General features: G+C 48.8%; 1 protein-coding gene across 1 annotated transcript in view; it reads left to right on the top strand.

Moving 5' to 3' along the window:
- drp2 (dystrophin related protein 2) overlaps window positions 1-21,480 on the top strand; it is a 563,342-nt gene that overhangs the window by 460,149 nt on the left and 81,713 nt on the right. Inside the window, exons 10-11 of the mRNA XM_072505229.1 lie at window positions 1,922-2,000; window positions 2,791-2,851. Coding sequence (XP_072361330.1) covers window positions 1,922-2,000; window positions 2,791-2,851 — 140 coding nt within the window. The remainder of the gene's footprint in view (window positions 1-1,921; window positions 2,001-2,790; window positions 2,852-21,480) is intronic.

Genomic DNA, 21,480 nt, shown 5'->3' on the forward strand with positions numbered 1-21,480 from the left:
CATGCTGGCTGAAAGGGTCCAGAAATCTTGATAACTGTAGGACACCAGTAACAGTGAGTTTAACCTCTGTGATAACCAAGAAGAGAGAGAGTTTTAGATGCAAGATTCCAGATAAAGGTGCAGCACGGTGGCGCACTGGATAGCACTGCTGCCTCAAGGCGCCAAGGTCCCAGGTTCGATCGTGGCTCTGGGTCACTGTCCCTGTGGAGTTTGCACATTCTCCCCGTGTTTGCGCGGGTTTCGCCCCCACAACCCAAAGATTGGCCAGGTTAAATTGCCCCTTAATTGGAAAAAAATGAATCGGGTACTCTGAATTTATTTTTTAAACAAAGATTCCAGATAAAGAACATTAGAACCAAGAGAGCTCTGGCCCAATGGGGCTATGCCTAAGATACTAGCAATGCCATGTTGAACTGGGAGTTGATAACCAAGGGACAGTTGGAGGAGATTTTTTAAATTCATTTTATGGGAAGCGAGCATCGCTAGCTGGCCAGCATTTATTGTCCGTCCCTAACTCTCCTCCACTTCAGAGGGCATTTGAGAGTCACCCACATTTTGAAGGGACAACCTTGCTGGAAGTAAGCAGGAAGTTCAAGAAACCTCAACACTTATACAAATTTTGAAACCATACCCAGAACAAGTGGTTAATCTTACAATTTATGATAAGTATCTGACTTGTATTATTGGGGGTGTAAGACAAATAGGTGTAGAAGAAAAGTCGAATTAAGAAGTTCAGTTTAAAGTATTAGTAGCTGTGTTCATTGTACTTTTAACATCTTTAATGTAACTGACTATAGAAGACAGAGGGCGAAATTCTCCGGTATCGGCGCGATGTCCGCCGACTGGCGCCCAAAACGGCGCAAATCAGTCGGGCATCGCGCCGCCCCAAAGGTACGGAATGCTCCGCATCTTGGGGGGCCACGCCCTAACCTTGAGGGGCTAGATCCGCGCCGGATGAATTTCCGCCCCGCCAGCTGGCGGAAAAGGCCTTTGGTGCCCCGCCAGCTGGCGCGGAAATGACAACTCCGGGCGGCGCATGCGCGGGAGCGTTAGCGGCCGCTGACGGCATTCCCGCGCATGTGCAGTGGAGGGAGTCTCTTCCGCCTCCGCCATGGTGGAGACCGTGACGAAGGCGGAAGGAAAAGAGTGCCCCCACGGCACAGGCCCACCCGCGGATCGGTGGGCCCCGATCGCGGGCCAGGCCACCGTGGGGGCACCCCCCGGGCCAGATCGCCCCGCGCCCCCCCCAGGACCCCGGAGCCCGCCCGCGCCGCCTTGTCTCGCCGGTAAGGTAGGTGGTTTAATCTACACCGGCGGGACAGGCATTTTAGCAGCGGGACTTCGGCCCATCCGGGCCGGAGAATCGCGCGGGGGGGGCCCTATTACCGCCCCCGCCGAATATCCGGTGCCGGAGAATTCGGCAACCGGCGGGGGCGGGATTCATGCCAGCCCCCGGCGATTCTCCGACCCGGCGGGGGGGTCGGAGAATCTCGCTCAGAGTATTCATTGGTTTTTAGATTTATTGTATTGTAAAATTATTTTATTTTTAAGCCATAAACCGTGTGGCTTCTTTGTTTTAGTTTTCCAAAAGAAATTACTAATCTGTACCGAGATCATAGCAAAATAAGCTGAGGATATTAACTGCTTTTGTTGGAAGATCCTCTGATGGATCAGCTGGAAAAGTCATATGTAACTATGTAACCATTTTATAGTTGGAAAAACAAAACAGTGAGAGAAGGAGAGGGGAATGGGAGTGGAAACAACTTTTTGGCCATAACTTTGTGGAATTGTTTCTCCCTTAGTAAAATATTCATGACAGTTATAGATCAGAAAGAAATTACAAAATATTTCCTGTAATCACTGTGGATCCTTCTCTGTCTTAAGTCTCAGATTCTGATGTTTATTGCTTTTCATTCCAAAGACTTCCATAGAGGAACGCCTCAAACAGCTTCAAGATGCTCACCGTGACTTTGGCCCAGGGTCCCAACACTTCTTATCTAGTAAGTTCAATGAAATACAAGTTGAAAATGTTGTGGGTTTACTTCATTAAGGGGTGGAATGGCGAATTATTTTTAATATCTTTCGCAGAATCAAATAATCCGTCTCACACTTGATTGACTTTATTAAATGAAGTTTGTGTTCACTCAAAGTGGTTTAGGTTTGACAAAGTCAATCTGTCTTAAATCTGCATTTCTGTACTCTTCAAATCCAAGACATTGTACTATCCATAATGAGATGCTGTGCATATAGAAAACAATTCATATCAGTCGCAGGATCTATCATCCTTCATGTGAGTCACTCAGCAATATCTACTATTCTGAGTAAGTCACTGCCTATTGTCTATCAGCTCTGTTTAATTACTCAAGTGTATACAAGATACACCTATATTGCTTCGTACAGTTCATGTTGTGGAGCAGTCCATACTTTTGGCTGTTTGGCTGAAATGTTGTTTGGATTATTCTTCTGCCAAGAAGTAAACATTGAGCATCATTCCACTGACATTTAACTGATGTCGTTCTTTGAAGTAAAAAATTATTTTCAAGTTCAATTCTCATAAAACATGAGAATTGTTATAAAATGTACATTTTGCCCTTGCACATTTAGTCAAAGTGAGCTGTCACTTCTCTTGTTGTGACGTCTGAATCATTGAGCGAGCCACCTACACACTTCAAGATAAGGGCTGAGGCATTCAAATATTTGACCTAAAATTTTGATTTATGCTGTTAAATGATTTAGTGGATTTTGTTTTCACATTTTCTATCCAAATCTCTGTGTGACTCATACTTTCAGCTTCTGTCCAGGTTCCCTGGGAGAGGGCCATTTCACCAAACAAAGTGCCGTATTACATCAAGTAAGTGTTTCCTAGACAACAGACTCCTCTCCCGTCCCACAAATGGAGAGCCGTGCTTTCAATATCTCATTTAACTTGCAAATTGTCTCAGAGCATTGGTAACTGATATTAAAATCCTTTTAGTTTGTTTGCTTCTGTCCAACTTTCTTGAGGTCCTTTTGATTATATTCCATTTAATTGGAGAGAGCTGAAAACATTGGGCAGAATTTTAACTTGCAAGGAGGCACAGCTGTTTGCAGATGGTTCAATTACTTTTTTTTTAAGTTGGTATGTTGGAAACCTGACATGGTCCCACTTACTTCTGCATTTAACCAAATTACATTTGAAGCCGAGTAGAAATCCCACGCGGGGTGACAGGTCTGGAGCATTAAATGCATTTTAAAAAATGCAATTGAAAGCATTTTTAACCCTGAGCTTTAACTGGCAACGCACAGGTTTCCGAACAGTCTAAAACTCGCCAGGTTTGACTAGGCTAGACCAAAGCGTGGATTGGCGGGACTATGAAATTTACAGGGCCTTTAAACACTGAACCAGGACAGCTGCTTTCTTGCCTAAGTGAAAAATGTTTGCTCACAGGACTCATTCTGAGAGTATGCTTTCACTGCTGTAAAGGTGCTTTCCAATACTTTGGAGTGCATTTCCGCTTTCTTGAACATTATTCACCTTGATCTGTACCTCTCTGTTGTCAGCCTTCAATGCAGCAGGAGACATCTTATGTAGCACTACCTTGAACGTCTGATAAGGAGAAAGAGGAGTATTAACATGAGCAGCACCAGCACAGCAAAACAACAAATTATACTTGTATAGAGTAATGTAGTAGCTTTAATCCAATAAAACATTGAGGTGCTTCACCACAGCCTTATAAAACACAATATGACATTGAACCACATATGGAAATATAAGTGCAGGTGGCCAAAAGCTTGGTCAAAGAGGTAGGTTTTAAAAAGTGACTTAAATGGGGGAAGTGACGTAGAGAGCCAGGAGAGCGTAGCGAGTGAATTCCAGATAGTTCATAGAATGTACAGTGCAGAAGGAGGCCATTCGGCCGATCGAGTCTGCACCGGCTCTTACAAAGAGCGTCCTACTCAAGCCCACATCTCTACCCTATCCCTGTAACCCAGTAACTCCCACTTAACCTTTTTTCTGGATGCTAAGGACAATTTACCATGGCCAATCCGCCTAACCTGCACATCTTTGGACTGTGGGAGGAAACCAGAGCTCCTGGAGAAAACCCACGCAGACACAGGGAGAACGTGCAGACAGTGACCCAAGCCGGGAATCGAACTTGGGACCCTGGAGCTGTGAAGCAACTATGCTAACCACTATGCTACCGTGCTAACCACTATGCTACCGTGATCTTAGGATCGAGGGAACTGAAGGCATGGTCACCAATGGTGGAGTGATTAATATCAGGCTGGTCAAAGACCAGAATTGGAGCAGCGTAGGTCTCTCAAAAGGTTATGGGGCGGGAGGGGCAAGACCACAGACTGATTTGAAAACAAGTGTTAGAATTTTAAAACTGAGGAGTTGCTTGACCGGGAATCACTGTAGACCAGTGAACAAAGGAGTGAAAGGGGAATGGGACTTGCTGCGAGTTAGGACAAGAGCAGCAGTTTTGGGTGACCTTAAGTTTACACAGAGTAAAATGTGGGAGACCAGCCAGGGGTGCATTGGGATAGTTAAATCTAGAGGTATAGGTGAGGGTTCCAGCAGCAGATAAGCTGAGACAAGGACAAATTCAGACCATGTTATGGAGATGGAAATGGGCAGTCTGAGATTTACAAAATAGGTTCCAGTGATGAGATATTTCAATTGTGAGGATAGTTTGGAGAGGTTGGGATTGTTCTCCTTGGAGAGGAGAGTGCTAAGAGGAGATTAGATAGAGGGGTTCAAAATCATGAAGGGGCTGGACAGAGTAGATAGGGAGAAACTATTTCTGTTCGTAAAAGGATCAAGAACGAGAGGTTACAGATTGAAAGTGATTTGCAAAAGAAGCGAATGCTATCAGAGGAAAAAAATGTTCACACCAAAAAATGGTTCACGTCTGAAATACACTACCTGGGAGTGTGGTGGAGGCAGGTTCAAGCGAGGCATACAAGGGGTATGAGATGATTATTTAAATAGAAACAATGTGCAGGGCTATGGGGAAAAGGCAGGGAAATGGCAGTAAGTTATAGTGGCACTCAGTCGGAGAGCTGGTGCTGACACAAAGAGCCGAATGGCCTCTTTCTGCACCGTAGAAAATACTGCAATTCTGTGTAGTTCATTCTGGGGTCAAATGTGATACCAAGATTGCAAACAGACAGGTTCAGACGCAGACTGCTGCTGGGGAGAGGATTCGAGTCAGTGGCTGGGATTTTCCCTTCTGGGTCGAAGTCCCGTGACAAGGAGTATTTCTCACTGCAGAACCTGGTGCGAATTTGAGCCAAGTCGCATGATGCTGGGCTGATTAGTTATGCAGTCGGGAAGCTCCTGACATGCATCCCGTCATCATATCCAGGTGCCACGTTTAATAAGCGCCCGGACATCAGCTTCTTTGTTGCGAACCCAGGAAGGAGGAGATGGCCGACCGATCCCAGGAAGCTCCAGATTCAGCAATGTTTCCCTCGATGTGCTGTCCACTGCAGCGGAGGCCAGGAATGGCATCCTGTAGCTCAAGGTTGGAAGGAGGAGGCTTATGAGTCGTGTCCTTCTATTTGCATCCTTGTGGACAACCTGCAGTACAGCAATTAAATGGCACATGATCCAGCGGGCTATTCATAAGACTGGAAGCATGGGAATGATACCAGAAACCCAATTGCTCTCAACCCTGCCTTCTCTCTTTGTGCAGGAAAATTTACAGCACAACAGGACAGAGAGAGAGAGAGAAGATGGGAGGGGTCCTCTCTGAACTGAGGATTTCACATCAGCAGGAAACCAATTTTTCAGCTGCTGCCACATTGTACCCCCCACCCGCCATTAAACCCACTGCTGTTGGGACCAGAGAATTCCAGCCAGTTGCTAGGAAACAGGGTTTGAAGTGGGGATCAAAAACAATGGCTTCAGTCCTCCCGGTATTTAATTGGATAAAATTTCTGCTCATCCAGAACCTGGGGTGTCATTCTCCGACCCCCCGCCGGGTTGGAGAATCGCTGGGGGCTGCCGTGAATCCCGCCCCCGCCGGTTGCCGAAGTCTCCGGCACCAGATATTCGGCAGGGGCGGGAATCGGGCCGCGCCGGTTGGCGAGCCCCCCCGCTCGATTCTCCGGCCCGGTTGGGCCGAAGTCCCGCCGATAAATTGCCTGTCCCGCCGGCGTGGATTAAACCACCTTTTGAACGGCGGGACAAGGCGGCGTGGGCGGGCTCCGGGGTCCTGGGGGGGTGGCGAGGCGATCTGGCCCCGGGGGGTGCCACCCCACGGTGGCCTGGCCCGCGAACGGGGCCCACCGATCCGCGGGCGGGCCTGTGCCGTGGGGGCACTCTTTCCCTTCCGCCTCCGCAATGGTCTCCACCATGGCGGAGGCGGAAGAGATTCCCTCCACTGCGCATGCGTGTGAAACTGTCAGCGGCCGCTGACGCTCCCGCGCATGCGCCGCCCAGAGATGTCATTTCCGCGCCAGCTGGCGGGGCAACAAAGGCCGTTTCCGCCAGCTGGTGGGGCGGAAATTCCTCCGGCGTTGGCCTAGCCCCTCAATGTTGGGGCTCGGCCCCCAAAGATGCGGACCATTCCGGACCTTTGGGGCGGCGCGATGCCCGTCTGATTGGCGCCGTTTTGGGCGCCAGTCGGCGGACATCACGCCGTTTCGGGAGAATTTCGCCCCTGATGTCGGATAAGCAACCTGATAATTTAGCAAAAGTGGGATGAGCCAAAGGAAATGATGACGAGATAGAGCTGGGTAGGGTTAGCATGCATGTTTTTTATAAAATAAATTTAGAGTACCCAATTTATTTTTTCCAATTAAGGGGCAATTTAACGTGGCCAATTGACCTACCCTGCACATCTTTGGGTTGTGGGGGCGAAACCCAAGCAAACATGGGGAGAATGTGCAAACTCCACACGGACAGTGACCCAGAGCCGGGATCGAACCTGGGACCTCGGTGCCATGAGGCAGCAATGCGAACCACTGTGCCACCGTGCTGCCCGGTTAGCATGCATGCTAACATACTAATGGTATGCTTTCAGATGAAATCACCAATGGACAGCATGTAGGTGAGATATAGGGGGGAACCAAGCATAAACCTTGAGGGACACCAGAGGTAACAGTTCAGGAGCAGGAAGAGAAACAAATGATACTCTGGTTACAATTATATAGATTAAAAATGGAATCCGGTTATAGCAGCGCCACACAGCTGGACAGCATTGGTGGAGGGTGCTATGCTCTACTGTGTTAAAATTTACAGACAGGTCATGAAGAATGAGGAAGTATATTTTACTTTGTCACAGACATATAGGATGTCATCTTTGACTTTGATAAGCGCTGTTTTGGTACTGTGGCAGGAGCAGAAACCTGATTGGACGGATTCAAACATGGAGTTCCAGGATAGGTGGGGCTGGATTTGGGAGGTGACAACCTGTTTAAGGACTTTGCAGATGAAGGGAAGGTTGGAGATGGAATGGTAGTTTACAATGACAGTGGAATCGAGTCCTGGCTTTTTGAGGAGGGGGTGATGACTACAGATTTAAAGGAGAGAGGGACAATACTTGAAGAGAAATAATTGTTCATGGTATTTGCAGTTAGATACTGAGCAATCAAAGAAGTCCTGTGACTCAGTGGGTAGCATCCTGCCTCTGAGCCAGAATCCTTGGGTTCAGGTATCACCCCAGGACTTGATGGCCTAGAAAAGCCACATTATAAAGGCCTTATTGCCCGATACCTCCACTGCCACAGGTAAAATTGCAGTGAGGGTAGTGGCAAGCAGATAGGCAATGAACACAGCATTTTATGGGACCCTCCCCATCGGTAATGAGAATGGGGGTTGGGGCATAAACCACAGTCCCCTAAGTCTGGTGGGGGTAGAATTTCAGATTTGGTGCTGCTGTGTGGAAAAACCTGTCTGAGCTGTGGCCTGCCACTCAGCAGCAAAGAACAATAGCATTCACAGGGAAGATTCAGATAAGCAAGTGACAAGCTCTGTTACAGGTTATTTTGAGGAGCCTGCCTTGGCAAAGACAGTAGAAACCTTCATTAGCAAGGAACATGGATGGTTGTAAATATAACAGAACAGACAGGTTGCTTGCTGTCTCCTGCTAACAATTGCCTCCTGCCAAGTGACTGGGGAAGCATCCTCAAAGTATGCAACTTTCCACACACAAAATAATACAGCTGATCGTTGCACACAATTAGTTTCACTTGGTTATATCATAGCTATATATATATAGTCAGGAGCCCTCTCAGAAATGCATTACATTTATTATTTCCAACAGTTTACATCCATATACACAAGTCAGGAGTGGGATGGAATACTCTCCACTTGCCTGGATGTGTGCAACCCCAACAACACTCAAGAAACTCGGCACCATCCAGGACAAAGCAGACTACTTGATTAGCAGCCCTTCCACCACCTCCAACATCCACTGAAGCACAATTGCTGCAATGTGCACCATCTACAAGATACATTGCAGGAACTCACCAAGACTCCTCAGACAACACCTTCCAAACCCACAACGGCTACCATCTAGAAGGGCAGGGGCAGCAGATACACAAGAACACGACCACCTGAAAGTTCCCCTTCAAGGCACTCACCACTCTGACTTGGAAATATACTACCATTCCTGCACTGTTGCTGGGTCAAAATCCTGGAACTTCATCCCTAGCAGCACATCAAAGGTTATTATGCAGGGGGTAACATATGGATAGAGGATTGGTTAGTTAACAGGAAAAATAGAGGGGGTGAAATTGGTCTTTCTTTTTCAGATAGGCAAGATGTGACATGTGGAGTGCTGCAAGGATCAATGCTACGTCCTCAATGATTGACAGTTTATATCAATGATGTGAATGAATGGACTGAATGTATGGTAGCTAACTCGACTGATAACACAAAGATAGGTAGGAAAGTAAGTTATGAAGAGGACAAAAGGAGTCTGCAAATGGTCATAGACACATTGGGCGCAATTATACGGTCAAGTTGCACCCAAAAAGCAGCTCACCACGGCTGATAGAAGCCGGGAGACCCCGCTCCTGGATCTACCAGATCTCGTGAGACGTTGCAATGTGAATCCTGGTCATTGTGGCTTCTTTATACAAAAGATCAGAACTATGCCCTTCCTTTGCACCTAGTCTTCCATTGACAGACAAATGGGTCATCAGTCTCTAAAATGGGATAATGGCTTGTCAAACAAGGTTGCACCGAATGACAATGGATCTTAAGTGAATCACCTTATACATTCCCTAACGAGTTTAATTCTGAATGGGACCATGTGACTCAGCCAAGTGTGGGCATATCGCTTTGATTCTGCTGCTAGATGTCTTTTTTTCCGTTTTTTTTAACCCCTACATTGCCTGTTATTTCTTGGACCCCATTTCTGAACCCAATTTCCTAATATCTCCCTATCATGACATTAGAAACAAGGCACCTGTGAACGTATGCAGGTTTTTAATGACACAAAGTGAATGGTGAAGGTATATACAAACATTACTTTCAATTGTGTGAGGAGGATGCGGATTATCTGGTTAGTTAAAACTGGTTAAACTGAGGACTGGTATCAGGAGATCCGTCCTCACACACACAGAAGTAATCAGTATGTGGAATAGACGTTCAGATGAAATTATAGGACAAAGGCCCTGGAATCATTTATAAACAATTGGATGCTGTAATGAAGGCACTTTGGGATGTTGATGGATTAATTTACATTGACTATTACTTTTCACATGCATAACTATCTTGGGATTAGTCGAGGAGTAAATGAAGTAACATATTTGCATCAAAGTAAAAGGAAATGATCAGTACTAAAGATTACAATCAGAATTTTATTTAGAAAAATATTTCAAAAAAGTGCTTAGTCACCTGGTGGAAAAAATTGGAAAACAGCCAAATTAGATCATACAGGTAGATCTCCTGTAGCTTCATCCATCTCTGCCACTGCCCCATCTCATCTGCAGCTGAACCCTCATCCATGTCATTTGTTACCTTTAAACTGGACAACTCCAGTGTTCTCCAGGCCAGCCTCCCATCTTCCAACCACCATTGACTTGGACACATCCAAAATTACTGCTGTTGTAATCATCTGAGCTCTGATAGATTTAAAAGATATTCGAGATTTGCCATCCCAGAAGGACTTATAAAAAAGTGCAGTACATTCTGCGAATAGCAGCCTACATTTTCCTCTTCTGATTTGTTTCCCCCCCACCCTACTTCTTCATGCCTTTTCTCAAAATTTCTGTTCCTTCCTCCACCAGCTTTCTGTACTCACCCCTAATAGCATTGTTGCCTCGAAACCTTTTAAAACCTTTCAAAATGGTCAGGTGTGAAATCATGGCAATAGCAATTGCATCTAAGCAGCAATTTTCTAAGTATTCATCATTCTTGCGTCATTGTTGCCAAATCATTTATTAGCACATTAGACACTTCACATGCACGAGACCCAGTCACTTGAGATCACGCTTGCAAACAACCTTGTATAGCATTGAGGATGACTTTGGGAATGCGGATGTCACCCATTCAGATCACATGACCCAGCCAACGGCGATGCCGCTGGAATGCCCTTGCTGTTGAACAGAGTGCCTGGTTAGTTTTAACTGTTTAAACTGAGGACTGATATCAGCAGTCAGGAAGGGTGTGAAAAAAGCAGAGGACGAACGAAATGACCAGATGGCAGAGAGCCCATCAGAAGGAAAAAAACATTAGTCCACCTCGGGCCAACGCTGTTCATCCTTGCCATCTACGGAAAGGACTGCTATTCATAGGTCGGCTCCTATAGCCACAACAGGTGATATTCATTCCAGAAGTGACACCATCTCCCGAGATGATGCCCACAACCTACAACATTAGGCACTTAGTACTGGCTCACTACTGAAATGTGTACAGGAAGCCCTGGGGGAGGCAAGAGGAGAAGATCAGAGATATACCTAACTCACACCTGAGGCAAAAGGTGAAATGAAATGAAAATGAAAATCGCTTATTGTCACAAGTAGGCTTCAAATGAAGTCACTGTGAAAAGCCCCTAGTCGCCACATTCCAGCGCCTGTTCGGGGATGCTGTTACGGGGAGGTGGTCCATGATGGCAAGGCTGGACAGGCAAGGGTTGGAAGTGGACAGGAAGGGGCGTTAGTGGAAAATAAGGTGGCAAAGGCCAAAGGACAACCATAACTGGAGGAAATATAAACTTTAAATACAGCTTGCCTAATGGGAATAACTTTAAAAAGAAATGAACATCCAGTGAAGAACCGCTAAGTATCAGGAGAAAAGAACCTGGGAGATAGAGTTTGCAGGGACAACATGTAGATTTCCTTTTTATTCTTTCCATTACTGGTGAAGCAATTGTGTATTTCCAAGATATTGGGCACAATCTAAGCAGTGTGGTAGTGAGCGGAAATCGGCAGGTGTTTTCCGATGGCTGACCAGGCAAGGCCATCACTGGTATCTAGGGCACGTTAATTAGGGCACTAATTCGGAATTGCCAACCTGGCCAGACTGATGGTTGCGGTGGGGTCCAGATGGAATACGCAGTTCCCCTAAGGGTGTCGGAGGGTGAGCCACAGGTCAGTCTGTGCTGCCTGGGAGGCAATGGCAGCTCGAGGAATGTCACCAGGAGGACCGCCACCCTGTGCCGCAAGAAGCTCACGACCTCCACTGGGCCGTAAGGGTGAGTTGGCATCAACCCCCTGGCAGTGGTCCTGCATCCCCCCCCTTGCTGACCCTTCGCCTGGCACCGCACCCCCCCCCCAACACAAGATTGTGACGTGCCCCAGCACACCCTTGCACCCACCAGAACATCCCATCCATGCCCAGCAGTGGTGCACCCGCCCGTGCCCCACCATGACCCCCTCTCCGACCCACAATGGATGAAGTGTGCGGTTCACGATGCTCCCACTGTCACCTTGCAGGAGAAGTTAGCCCACAACAGACGGGAGAGGGCCCAGACGGGTGGCGGGGTGTTGGACCTCAGGCTCCTCACCCCCTATGAGGAAAGGGCTCTGGAGGTCAGCGGAGGCAGAGAACAGATCGGTCACCAACGTCGATATCAGCCTGCGATGCAAAGGTGAGCATCCACCGGCCCCCACCCGGATGACCTGTCACATGTGAGTTGTTCATGAAAGCGTGATGATCCTTCCCTCCCACTGACCACATGTCCAATCTCCCACAGGATCTCCCCCCACCCCCACCACCACCACCACCACCAGTGCAGAGACACACACCTCAGTGGCGAAAGTAGTGGACAGGCTTCAGGGGCACAATCTGGTGATCACCACACAGTTACAGATGCACATCAGGTGGAGGCAAGAACAATCAAGGAAGACAGCAGTCAGATGTCTGCTGCTCACAGGACCCAGTTGGATCCCAGTCAGGTGCTGAGCATTTGGACCAGGCTATCCCGGAGCTGATGCAAAGCATAGGGTGCTGCAGTGAGATTCAGAGGGGGGATGTCAGCGACACTCCAGTGGGTCCATAGCCGACTGGAGGAGTCACAAAAGCTGTGGGTGCAGGAGATGGCACTCACAATGCATGGCGCTGAGGCCAACACTGCAAGGATGGTGACCACAATGGAAAGCCTGGAGCATGATATCAGCACCATGAGTGGTGGTGTCCAAGGCCATGGCTAAGGGCCTCGACAGCATGTCCCAGTCACTGGAGAACATGTCCTTGATGCAGGTGAAACTTTGCGAGGGGCTGTAGAACATGTCCCAGTCTCAGGTAGGCATCGCTGAGATGCTCCAGAGCATGTCCCGATCACTGAGGACCTTGTCACAGACGCAGGTAGACATTGGCGACGTACTGCAGAGCATGGCTCGGTCACAGAGGGGCATCGCTGAGGGCATCAACACCATGGTGCAGACATTGGAGAGCCGCCAGGTCTGACAGAGCCAGATGACACAGGGGCGTCCAGAGCTCAACCTAGTTGCCCCTCTGTTCCAAAGTGACCCCCAGCACCCTATGGTCACCAATCGTGAGGAGGGAGCGCTGGAAGCTAACGCAGAGCTTCCCTACGAGGTGACAACGGCGGTCACCAGCTCTACCGAGTACACCCCCCCCCCCCCCCCTCACACTGACAACGGCGTGTCTCGGGGTCAGTGTGCGGAATAGGGTGGCACAGCAAGGCACCAAGTCACGCAGGGCCCTCCAACACAGGAGAACGCCCACCAGGGGCATCAAAGGCCATGGGATGGGGTAAAGCAGCAGACTGCCCCACCCCTGGTGTCCACCATGGGGACACGCATAGCGGTAGAGCACAGAGGGCTAAGCATATAGAGGATCACTGAGAGAGCACTGGGGGGGGAGGGGGGGGGGGGGGGGCGGTGGCACCATCGGGAGCTAGAGAGTGTTGGGGTCACGGTTGTACATCATTAAAGAACGTTAGTGCCCGGCACCACACAACCGGTCGATTGCGCCCATTCTCTTTTTGTAACTATTTTTCCGACAATACATGGTGGGGACCAATTCATTTTATTAGGACTTCCCTTAAGGTTTCTCCTTTAAGTAACACAAGCTGACTCAGTTTCGTTTCCAATTTTAGTTTTTTACTAGATAGCCCATTTAGGCATGTCCAGGGACAAAAAATAATCCTGAATCCAAAACATCATTAAATTTTCAAGCTCAGACAGACAGCAAAATCAGAATTTGCTATGTTGAAATGCCAGGTCAGTCCAGAGTTTTCATGGTAAACTGGCTTATTCCAGCTGTAAAAGCAATTTGCATGCAAATGAAAGAGAATGAGGATCGGAGAGAACTGAAGGGATGATATTTCAGGGGTATGTACAGTTTCCAATAATTTTTCAGCCAATGGCCATTGTTTGATCGTTGATCCATACAAAATGTTTCTCTGGACCCATGCTAATACCTATACAATGATCAGTTTCTAGGAGATGGTGGTGTCACGCCATTCTTGATTTGACTGGAAGTGTGTACATTTTGTGCAGGCTTTCAACAGCAAGTAGTTTTTAACATGTAAAAGATGATATTTAAAGAAATTGTTCCCCCAGTAGCTTGGTGTGTACTTGGCATTTCTTGTGGCACATTAGCTGACTAATAATCAATATTTACATTCCCATGTGAAAAATATCCTCCAGGGTGAGACCCCATTGAATGACCAACATATATGGACTAATACTCTAGCATGAGTCAGAGCCTGCGCTGCCGACTGTGAGATCGAGATGGGATCATTTTGATCTTTTGGAGATTGACAGAAATGGGTGGTTTTGGGCCATGCCTCTCATGATTATCAGAGGAGGGGGGAAACGGGTGGCCCAACTGATTCATCTGCTGTAAACTAGCAACAAAAGTTTAAAATTAATCCCATGCTCACCTGATATGAGCATAGCATTTTCGCCAGCACTGGCTCTGCTCATCTTTTTAAAAAATATTTTTGTCTCCATTTTCACATTTTCTTCAAAATTTACACCCCACCAACAAACAGTCAACAGTAACAAATGCAATGTCAATCGCCTTATTAACAACAACGATCCCATCCTCCCACCGTCCCAAACAACGGCCCGCCTGACAATATAAGCATCAAATAAAACTAAACCTCCAAAGGAGGAAAAAAAAGGAAAAAAGGAAAAGGAATTAGGAATCGCCTATGGTCACCATTGACATATATAGTCCACCCCCCCCACAACCCCCCCCCCTCTATTATTCAACTCCATCCAATCCCCGAAAGAGTACCGTGAATGACACCCATTAATTGTAGACCCCCCCTCCCAGACTCCTCCCCTCCACTTCCTCTTGTAAACTCCTCCCCCCAATCTTGGTTCCTTCCCCCAACTTTTCACCCCGGCTAGACTCACCAAAACCTGTTCTACCAGATTCCGATGGCCGCAGCCCCTCCCCCCACCTCACTCCCATTCACTGGCCGGCTTAAACCAGCCAGCGTGGAGGCCCCCGCCCATGTCTCCTTCCCCTTTGCCCGGTCCCAGGAAAACCAAGAAATCCCCTTTAGCACACAACTCCAGCATACACCCCCAAGTCCCAAAGAACCATCATTGCAAATGAAAGCCCCAACTCTTCCTTTGTCCAAATATACAGTGTTGACTCATTTAGTACATATACCAATACCCAGTGAAAAAATAAAGTTACATGAGGCTACATCGGTACACGATCCACTCTCAGTCCCATCTCTCAATTCTGCCACAGTCCTTCTGCCTTCGCAAACTCCTCCGCCGCTTCGGCCGTCCCAAAATAAAAGTCCTTGGATTTGCAGGTCACCCTCAACTTATATGAATATACTATGCCGCACTGCACCTTGCTGACGTACAGTGCTTTCTTCACCCAGCTGAAGGCCGCACGCCTCCTCGCCAGCTCCACCGTAAAGTCCTGGTATATGCGTATACCAGCTCCCGCCCACTGCACCACCTGCTTCTGCACAGGACCTTCTCCTTCACGCTGTGCCTACGGAAACACAGAGTTACTACTCTTGGCGGCTCACTTGCCTTTGGTAAAGGCCTCCACGACCGATGAGCCCGATCCAGTTCGTATCAAGAGGGATCGTCACCCCCCCCCAATAGCTCCATCAACATCGTGGCAAAATACTCCGTCGGCCTCAGGCCTTCCAACCCTTCGGGCAGACCCACGATCCTCAGATTCTGCCGCCTGGATCTGTTTTCCAGGTCTTCCATTTTGGCTCGCAGACCCTTGTTGGTCTCTTGTCACCCTCTGCAACTCCTTCCCCATCGAGGTGAGTTGATCACTGCGCTGCGATAATGCCTCTTCCACTTCCTTCAGTGTCTCACCTTGCTCCCGCACCTCCGCTGCTGCGCTTGATACCGCCGCCCTCACCAAGCCAATCACCTCCTCCACCAGCACTTTCAATACCGCCCCCACCTCCTTCTTCATCGCTTCCATGTGCTTTGTGAACTGTTTTTCAAGTTCCACAGCCATCACCTTGGTCATTTCTTCTGTTGTGAACAATGCGGCCTCCCCTGGTGCTCCAACCTCCGCTTTCCTTACAGTTCCTGCGCTGACTTTTCCACACTCCGGCGGACATTCATTGACCCCCTTTTTCACGGTCGTTTTTTCCCACACTTGGACATTTTCTCCTCCCTGTGCCTTCTTACAGCTATTTCCGCCTCCGTTGCCCCGGGACCAGGTGTTAAAACCCCGAAATTTCTCTTCCCGAGCGGGAGCCCTCCAGTGTGCGGCTGCCTCCCGCCCGCCGTCACCGGAAGTCCGGCTTCACTTCTTCTAATTGTTGATATTATCCTGAAGCACATTTCATATTTGTCTTTGCTGGGGATATATGCCTTGCGCTCTGTCCCTGGAGGATCCTGATTGGGTGTTTTGCGAAGAGGTACCGTGATAAATTGCAGAAAATCCTCATTTGGCGGCACGGTAGCACAGTGGTTACCACTGTTGCTCCACAGCTCCAGGGTCCCAGGTTCGATTCCTGATTTGGGCCACTGTCTGTGCGGAGTCTGCACGTTCTCCCCGTGTGCACGTGGGTTTCCTCCGGGTGATCCGGTTTCCTCCCACAGTCCAAAGATGTGCAGGTTAGGTGGATTGACCATGCTAAATTGACCCTTAGTGTCCAAAGGGGTTGGGTGGGGTTGCTGGGTTACGGGGATGGGGTGGGGGCTTAAGTGGGGTGCTCTTTCCAAGGGCAGGTGCAGATACAATGGGCCGAATGGCCAACTTCTGCACTGTTGATTCTATGATCATGGCAGTCAGAGTGGGCTGAGGTGGGTCCCAGCTTGCAGTGGCGATGTTGCTGGAGAGGTTTGACAGAGCACAGAGTAACCGATCTTTGAGGTCCTGGGTCAGTTGAGCACCCCCCCCCCCCCCCCCCCCCCCCCCCCCCCCCCCGACCAGTGGCCCTATATTATCCTATCCTCGATGCTCGTCACAAGGGGTTGGAGGTGGCTGAGCAGGTCGATTCACCCCAGCCAGGGCGTAGAGTCTGTAGGTTGATTGGGTGCCGGAGCAGCGGCATGGTGGAGTGAAGATGCTTCATTCATTGGGATCGTTCAGATATCCTGAGGAGTGTTTGTTGATTTTCGCCTTGCCGTTGGTTTTCTTGAGCAGCATAGATGGTGCCATTATCTCGCAATTCTTCTATATCGTTACGTTACTTCCTCGTGATTATGTTGTTAATTATTTATTGTTGTCTTTTCTCCAGCAAGAGTGTACAAGATGTGACCACGAGATGAGTGTTGTCTGCTATCCTGTTCCAGCAAAAAACATATTGAGTCGATTGTGTGCAATGTGGTCTGTGCACAGTTTTATTCCTTTTTGTCATATGTGTGATTATTCTTGTGGTTATGGGAGGGGAGTGTCTTTTTGACACCCCTTATCTCGTTTAAAATGAAGATGAGTGGAGGCAGGGCGGGGTGATGGGTGGATAGTGGGGGTGGAGTTGGATGGTAGAGTTAGTTCAGTCATCATTGGAATTGAGGATAACCCCCCAGTTAGAGCTAACCACATTGGCTTTTTACTTTGGTTTTTTTGTTATTTTGAATTTAAGAATCCATGCCTTTCTCCATCAATGGTCTGGGCAGATTATGTATGCTGGGGAGGACTGGATGTCAGATGGCATAGGACGAAACACACTCCAGTCTACATCAATCATTCCGAAGTGGAGATCGTCGATAGCTTTAAGTTCTTGGGTGTCACCAACAGTCAAGAAAGCCCAACAACGTCTCTACTTCCTACGGAAGCGAAAGAAATTCATCATGTCTGCATCGACTCTCACAAACTTCTACAGATGTGCGGTCGAGAGTATCCTATCTGGCTGCATTACAGCTTGGAATGGCAACTGCTCGACCCAAGATCACAAGAAACTGCAGAGTGTGGTGAACTCAGCCCAACGCATCCCCGAAGCTTGCCATTCTCCCATTGATTCTGTCTACACCTCCTGCTGCCTCAGGATGGCAGACAGCATTGTCAGAGACCCCTGCCACCCAGGCTTTGCCTTCTTCCAGACCCTTCCATCAGGCAGAAAATACAGAAGTCTGAAGACCTGCACATCCAGACATAGGAACAGCATCTTCCCCACAGCAACTAGACTCCTCAACGACTCCCCCTCAGACTGATCTGTTCCCTGGAAGAACACTATTCATGATGCCCTATGCTGCTCTTGCTCATGTATTTGCTTTGTTTGGCCATTGCTCCGCACTGTAACCAATTACTATTGGTCGAAGTACTTTGTCGATTATTCTTTTTGTCAACTGTGTACGTTCCCTTGGCCGCAGAAAAATGCTTTTCACTGTACTTCGGTACATGTGACAATAAATCAATCGATCAATCTGACTTTTCTTTGAGGTTAGAGTTTTTCCCTCTGGGTCTCTTTTTTTTAATATAAATTTAGAGTACCCAATTATTTTTTTTCCAATTAAGGGACAATTTAGCGTGGTCAATCCACCTGTCCTGCACATCTTTGGGTTGTGGGGGTGTAACCCCCGCAGACACGGGGAGAATGTGCAAACTTCACACAGACAGTGACCCAGGGCCTGGATTCAAACCTGGGTCCTCAGCGCCGCAGGCTGCAGTGCTAACCACTGTGCCGCATGCCGCCCTTCTCTGGGACTCTTTTTTTCGAGCTGTTAGAATGGGGGAATTGAGTGATGACACACATTAAGGTGGGTTTGGTTAATCATTGGCTCGTCTGTTAAAGAGAGAGATAGTATCCTTCCTGTAGTGGCCGACAGTGCTGGGTGATTCCATATTTCTAGATCAGTTTGGCCGTTCTTCCCTTAAGGGTTTTTTTTTCTTCCTCTCCTCAGGTGAGCAGGGTGCTGTTATTAATTCTGGTCTGACCCGCTGGTTCAAGGGAGGCTCTCCTGGTTTTCCCTCTCCCCCCACCCCCCCAACCACCTCCCAGGATGCATAATTGTTGGGTGTCTTGATGGTTCTTCGACTTTTCGGTGACAGCGTCTCCCCAGCTGGGGCTAGCATAGTCATCCTGTCTTCTTTTTAGTACAAATGGCGGTGGTTCCCTGCCGTGGAAGCAGTTGAAGAGATGCGGGTCCGCCTGGGGTGTGGGTGTTTGGGTGTACTGGAGGTCCTGGGTGTATTGATTCCTGTGTATCGGGAGCTGCTAGACTAGGCCAGGTCCAATGCTATGGCTGGTATCCTAGTGCCTCCTGGAACTTGGGATGTCTCTTCTTCAAGATGCCTAATGGGCGGCACGGTGTCACAGTGGTTAGCACTGCTGCCTCACAGCGGCAGGGACCCGGGTTCAATTATGGTCTCGGGTAACTGTCTGTGTGGAGGTTGCACTTTCACCCCATGTCTGCTGGGTGTCCTCCCGGGTCTCTGGTTTCCTCCCACAGTCCAAAGATGTGCAGGTTAGGTGGATTGGCCATGCTAAATCGACACTTAGTGCCCAAAAGATTAGGTGGGGCTACTGCGGATCGGGTTGGGGTGTGGACCTAGGTGGGGTGTTCTTTCCAAGAGTTGGCGCAGACTCAAAGGGCCGAACGGCCTCCTTCTGCACTGTAGAGATTCTAAGAATAGTGACGTCCTGAGAGGGTGGGTATTTCTTCTTCGGTGCACCCAGCTGAGCTGGGGGGGGCAACAGGATGTCAACGAAAATACAATGCACGTTCTTGCATTGAATGAGCAGCTTGTTCTCTTCCTCGTTGTTGGGTGGTCCTGATCCATTGTTATTCTGCAGTTTACCTCTGGTGACTCGAGCTCTTTTTCCAATCTGTTTTTCTTGGTAGGCCTTGAACCCTTGCTCAGAATCCAAACATGTTGTTGCCAGCTCTCTCCGTACAAATGTATGGAATGATGTTGGTTCTGTACCGGGCCTGGGGTTAAGTTCTGTTGTGTTGTATATATGTAATTCTCCTTTAGTACTGGGGTTTTCATGTATTTTCTTTGTTTTCTTTTCTTTTGTAAGGGTGGGTATAAAGAATTGATTGGTTTCCGCATGGGGGCCGACAGGTTTGGTATCCGAGGAGAGGAGGCCATGCCATTGGTGCCTTTGGTACTGCTAGAGTTGAGGGAGATATACATCGGTGTGAGCCCGAACATGGCACGGAAAATTTACCCTGAACTCTAGTGGTAATTGCGGGTTGACGCGTTGGGGGAGAGTGTGCACCATTTTACCATGTTTTTGTGGCTTCATTCGGTTTCTCCCTTATGTCTAATGATTGTACTGAGCCAGTTATAATGCTGTTCGCCTGTTCTCCTCTGTATTCCTGCATGTGGAGCAATTTGTCTCCGTGCTAACTGCGCTATATTTATTTTGCAGCATTGTTTACAAAATTGTAAAATCCTGATAAATATATATATTTTTAAAAATTCACCCCATATTGTTTTAACCTCTACTCTTTGTTGGGTCTTGACCACGGTGCTGGGTGTTGTACTAGTGTTGGTGAATGTGTCCTTGAGCTGTGAAGGGATGAAATGTCAATGTTTATTGTGTTTCTCGTTGCGATGCAATGATTCTTGCTAGAAGATAGGTTTGGGGCAAGGACTGGATTGGGCTTCATTGGGGCTTCTTGTTACTCTGTACCTTCACATGTGAAAAACATCCACCAGGGTGAGATGCCATTAGGTCATATATGGACTAATACTTTAGAATTAGTCAGCATTTCCAGTAATGTGAAGGAGTGGGGGATCTTTTATTATTTTTCCAGCACTGACATTCCTTATGTGGATGAACATAGCCCACAAAATGTAATTGTTTTACACTGTTGTCCAAACTCCTCAATATGTTCATATATCATGGCCGGGATTCTCTTGCAAATCGGCGGGTCGGGCCGTACCGGCGCCAAAGAGTGGCGTGAACCACTCCGGCGTCGGGCCACACTTCCAGGGGCTAGGCCGGCGCTGGAGTGGTTGGTGCCACGCCAACCGGCGGTGAAGGGCCTCCGCCGGCCAGCGCGAGTTGGCGCAAGCGCAGGAGCGTCAGCGTGTTCTGCCGCATGCGCAGAACCGCTGGCGTGTTTCCTGCACATGCGCAGGGGGTTTCTTCTCCGCGCCGTCCATCGCGGAGCCTTACAGAGGCCGACGCGGAGGGAAAAAGTGCCCCTATGGCACAGGCCCACCCACAGATCGCTGGGCCCTGATCACGGGCCAAGACACCGTGGGGGGCCGGATCTCTCCCCCCCCCCCCCCAACCCTCCCCCCCCGCAGGACTCCGCAGGCCGCCCTCCAAGCCAGGTCCCACTGGTATGGACCTTGTCTAATCCACAGCGGCGGGACTGGCCGAAAACGGGTGGCCGCTCGGCCCATCAGGGCCGGGAGAATTGCCGGGGGGGCCGCTGCCAACGGCATGGCATGGCGCGATCCCCGCCTCCGCCCAAAAACCTGCGCCAGAGAATTCAGCAGCCGGCACCGGAGAATTCGACAGCCGGTGTCGGAGTGGCGGGGCGGGATTCATGCCGCTCCACACCCCCCCCCCCCACACACTCCCCCCCCCCCCCCCCGGCGATTCTCCGACCCAGCAGGGGCTCGGAGAATACCGCCCCATATGTTCATAAAGGCAACCGTTTTGGGCTTTTAACTATTGTACCTCTCACCCATTTTTCAATTCATGCAATTGCATCACAATT

Source organism: Scyliorhinus torazame, chromosome 5, assembly GCF_047496885.1.
Source record: "Scyliorhinus torazame isolate Kashiwa2021f chromosome 5, sScyTor2.1, whole genome shotgun sequence".
Classification (NCBI taxonomy): domain Eukaryota; kingdom Metazoa; phylum Chordata; class Chondrichthyes; order Carcharhiniformes; family Scyliorhinidae; genus Scyliorhinus; species Scyliorhinus torazame.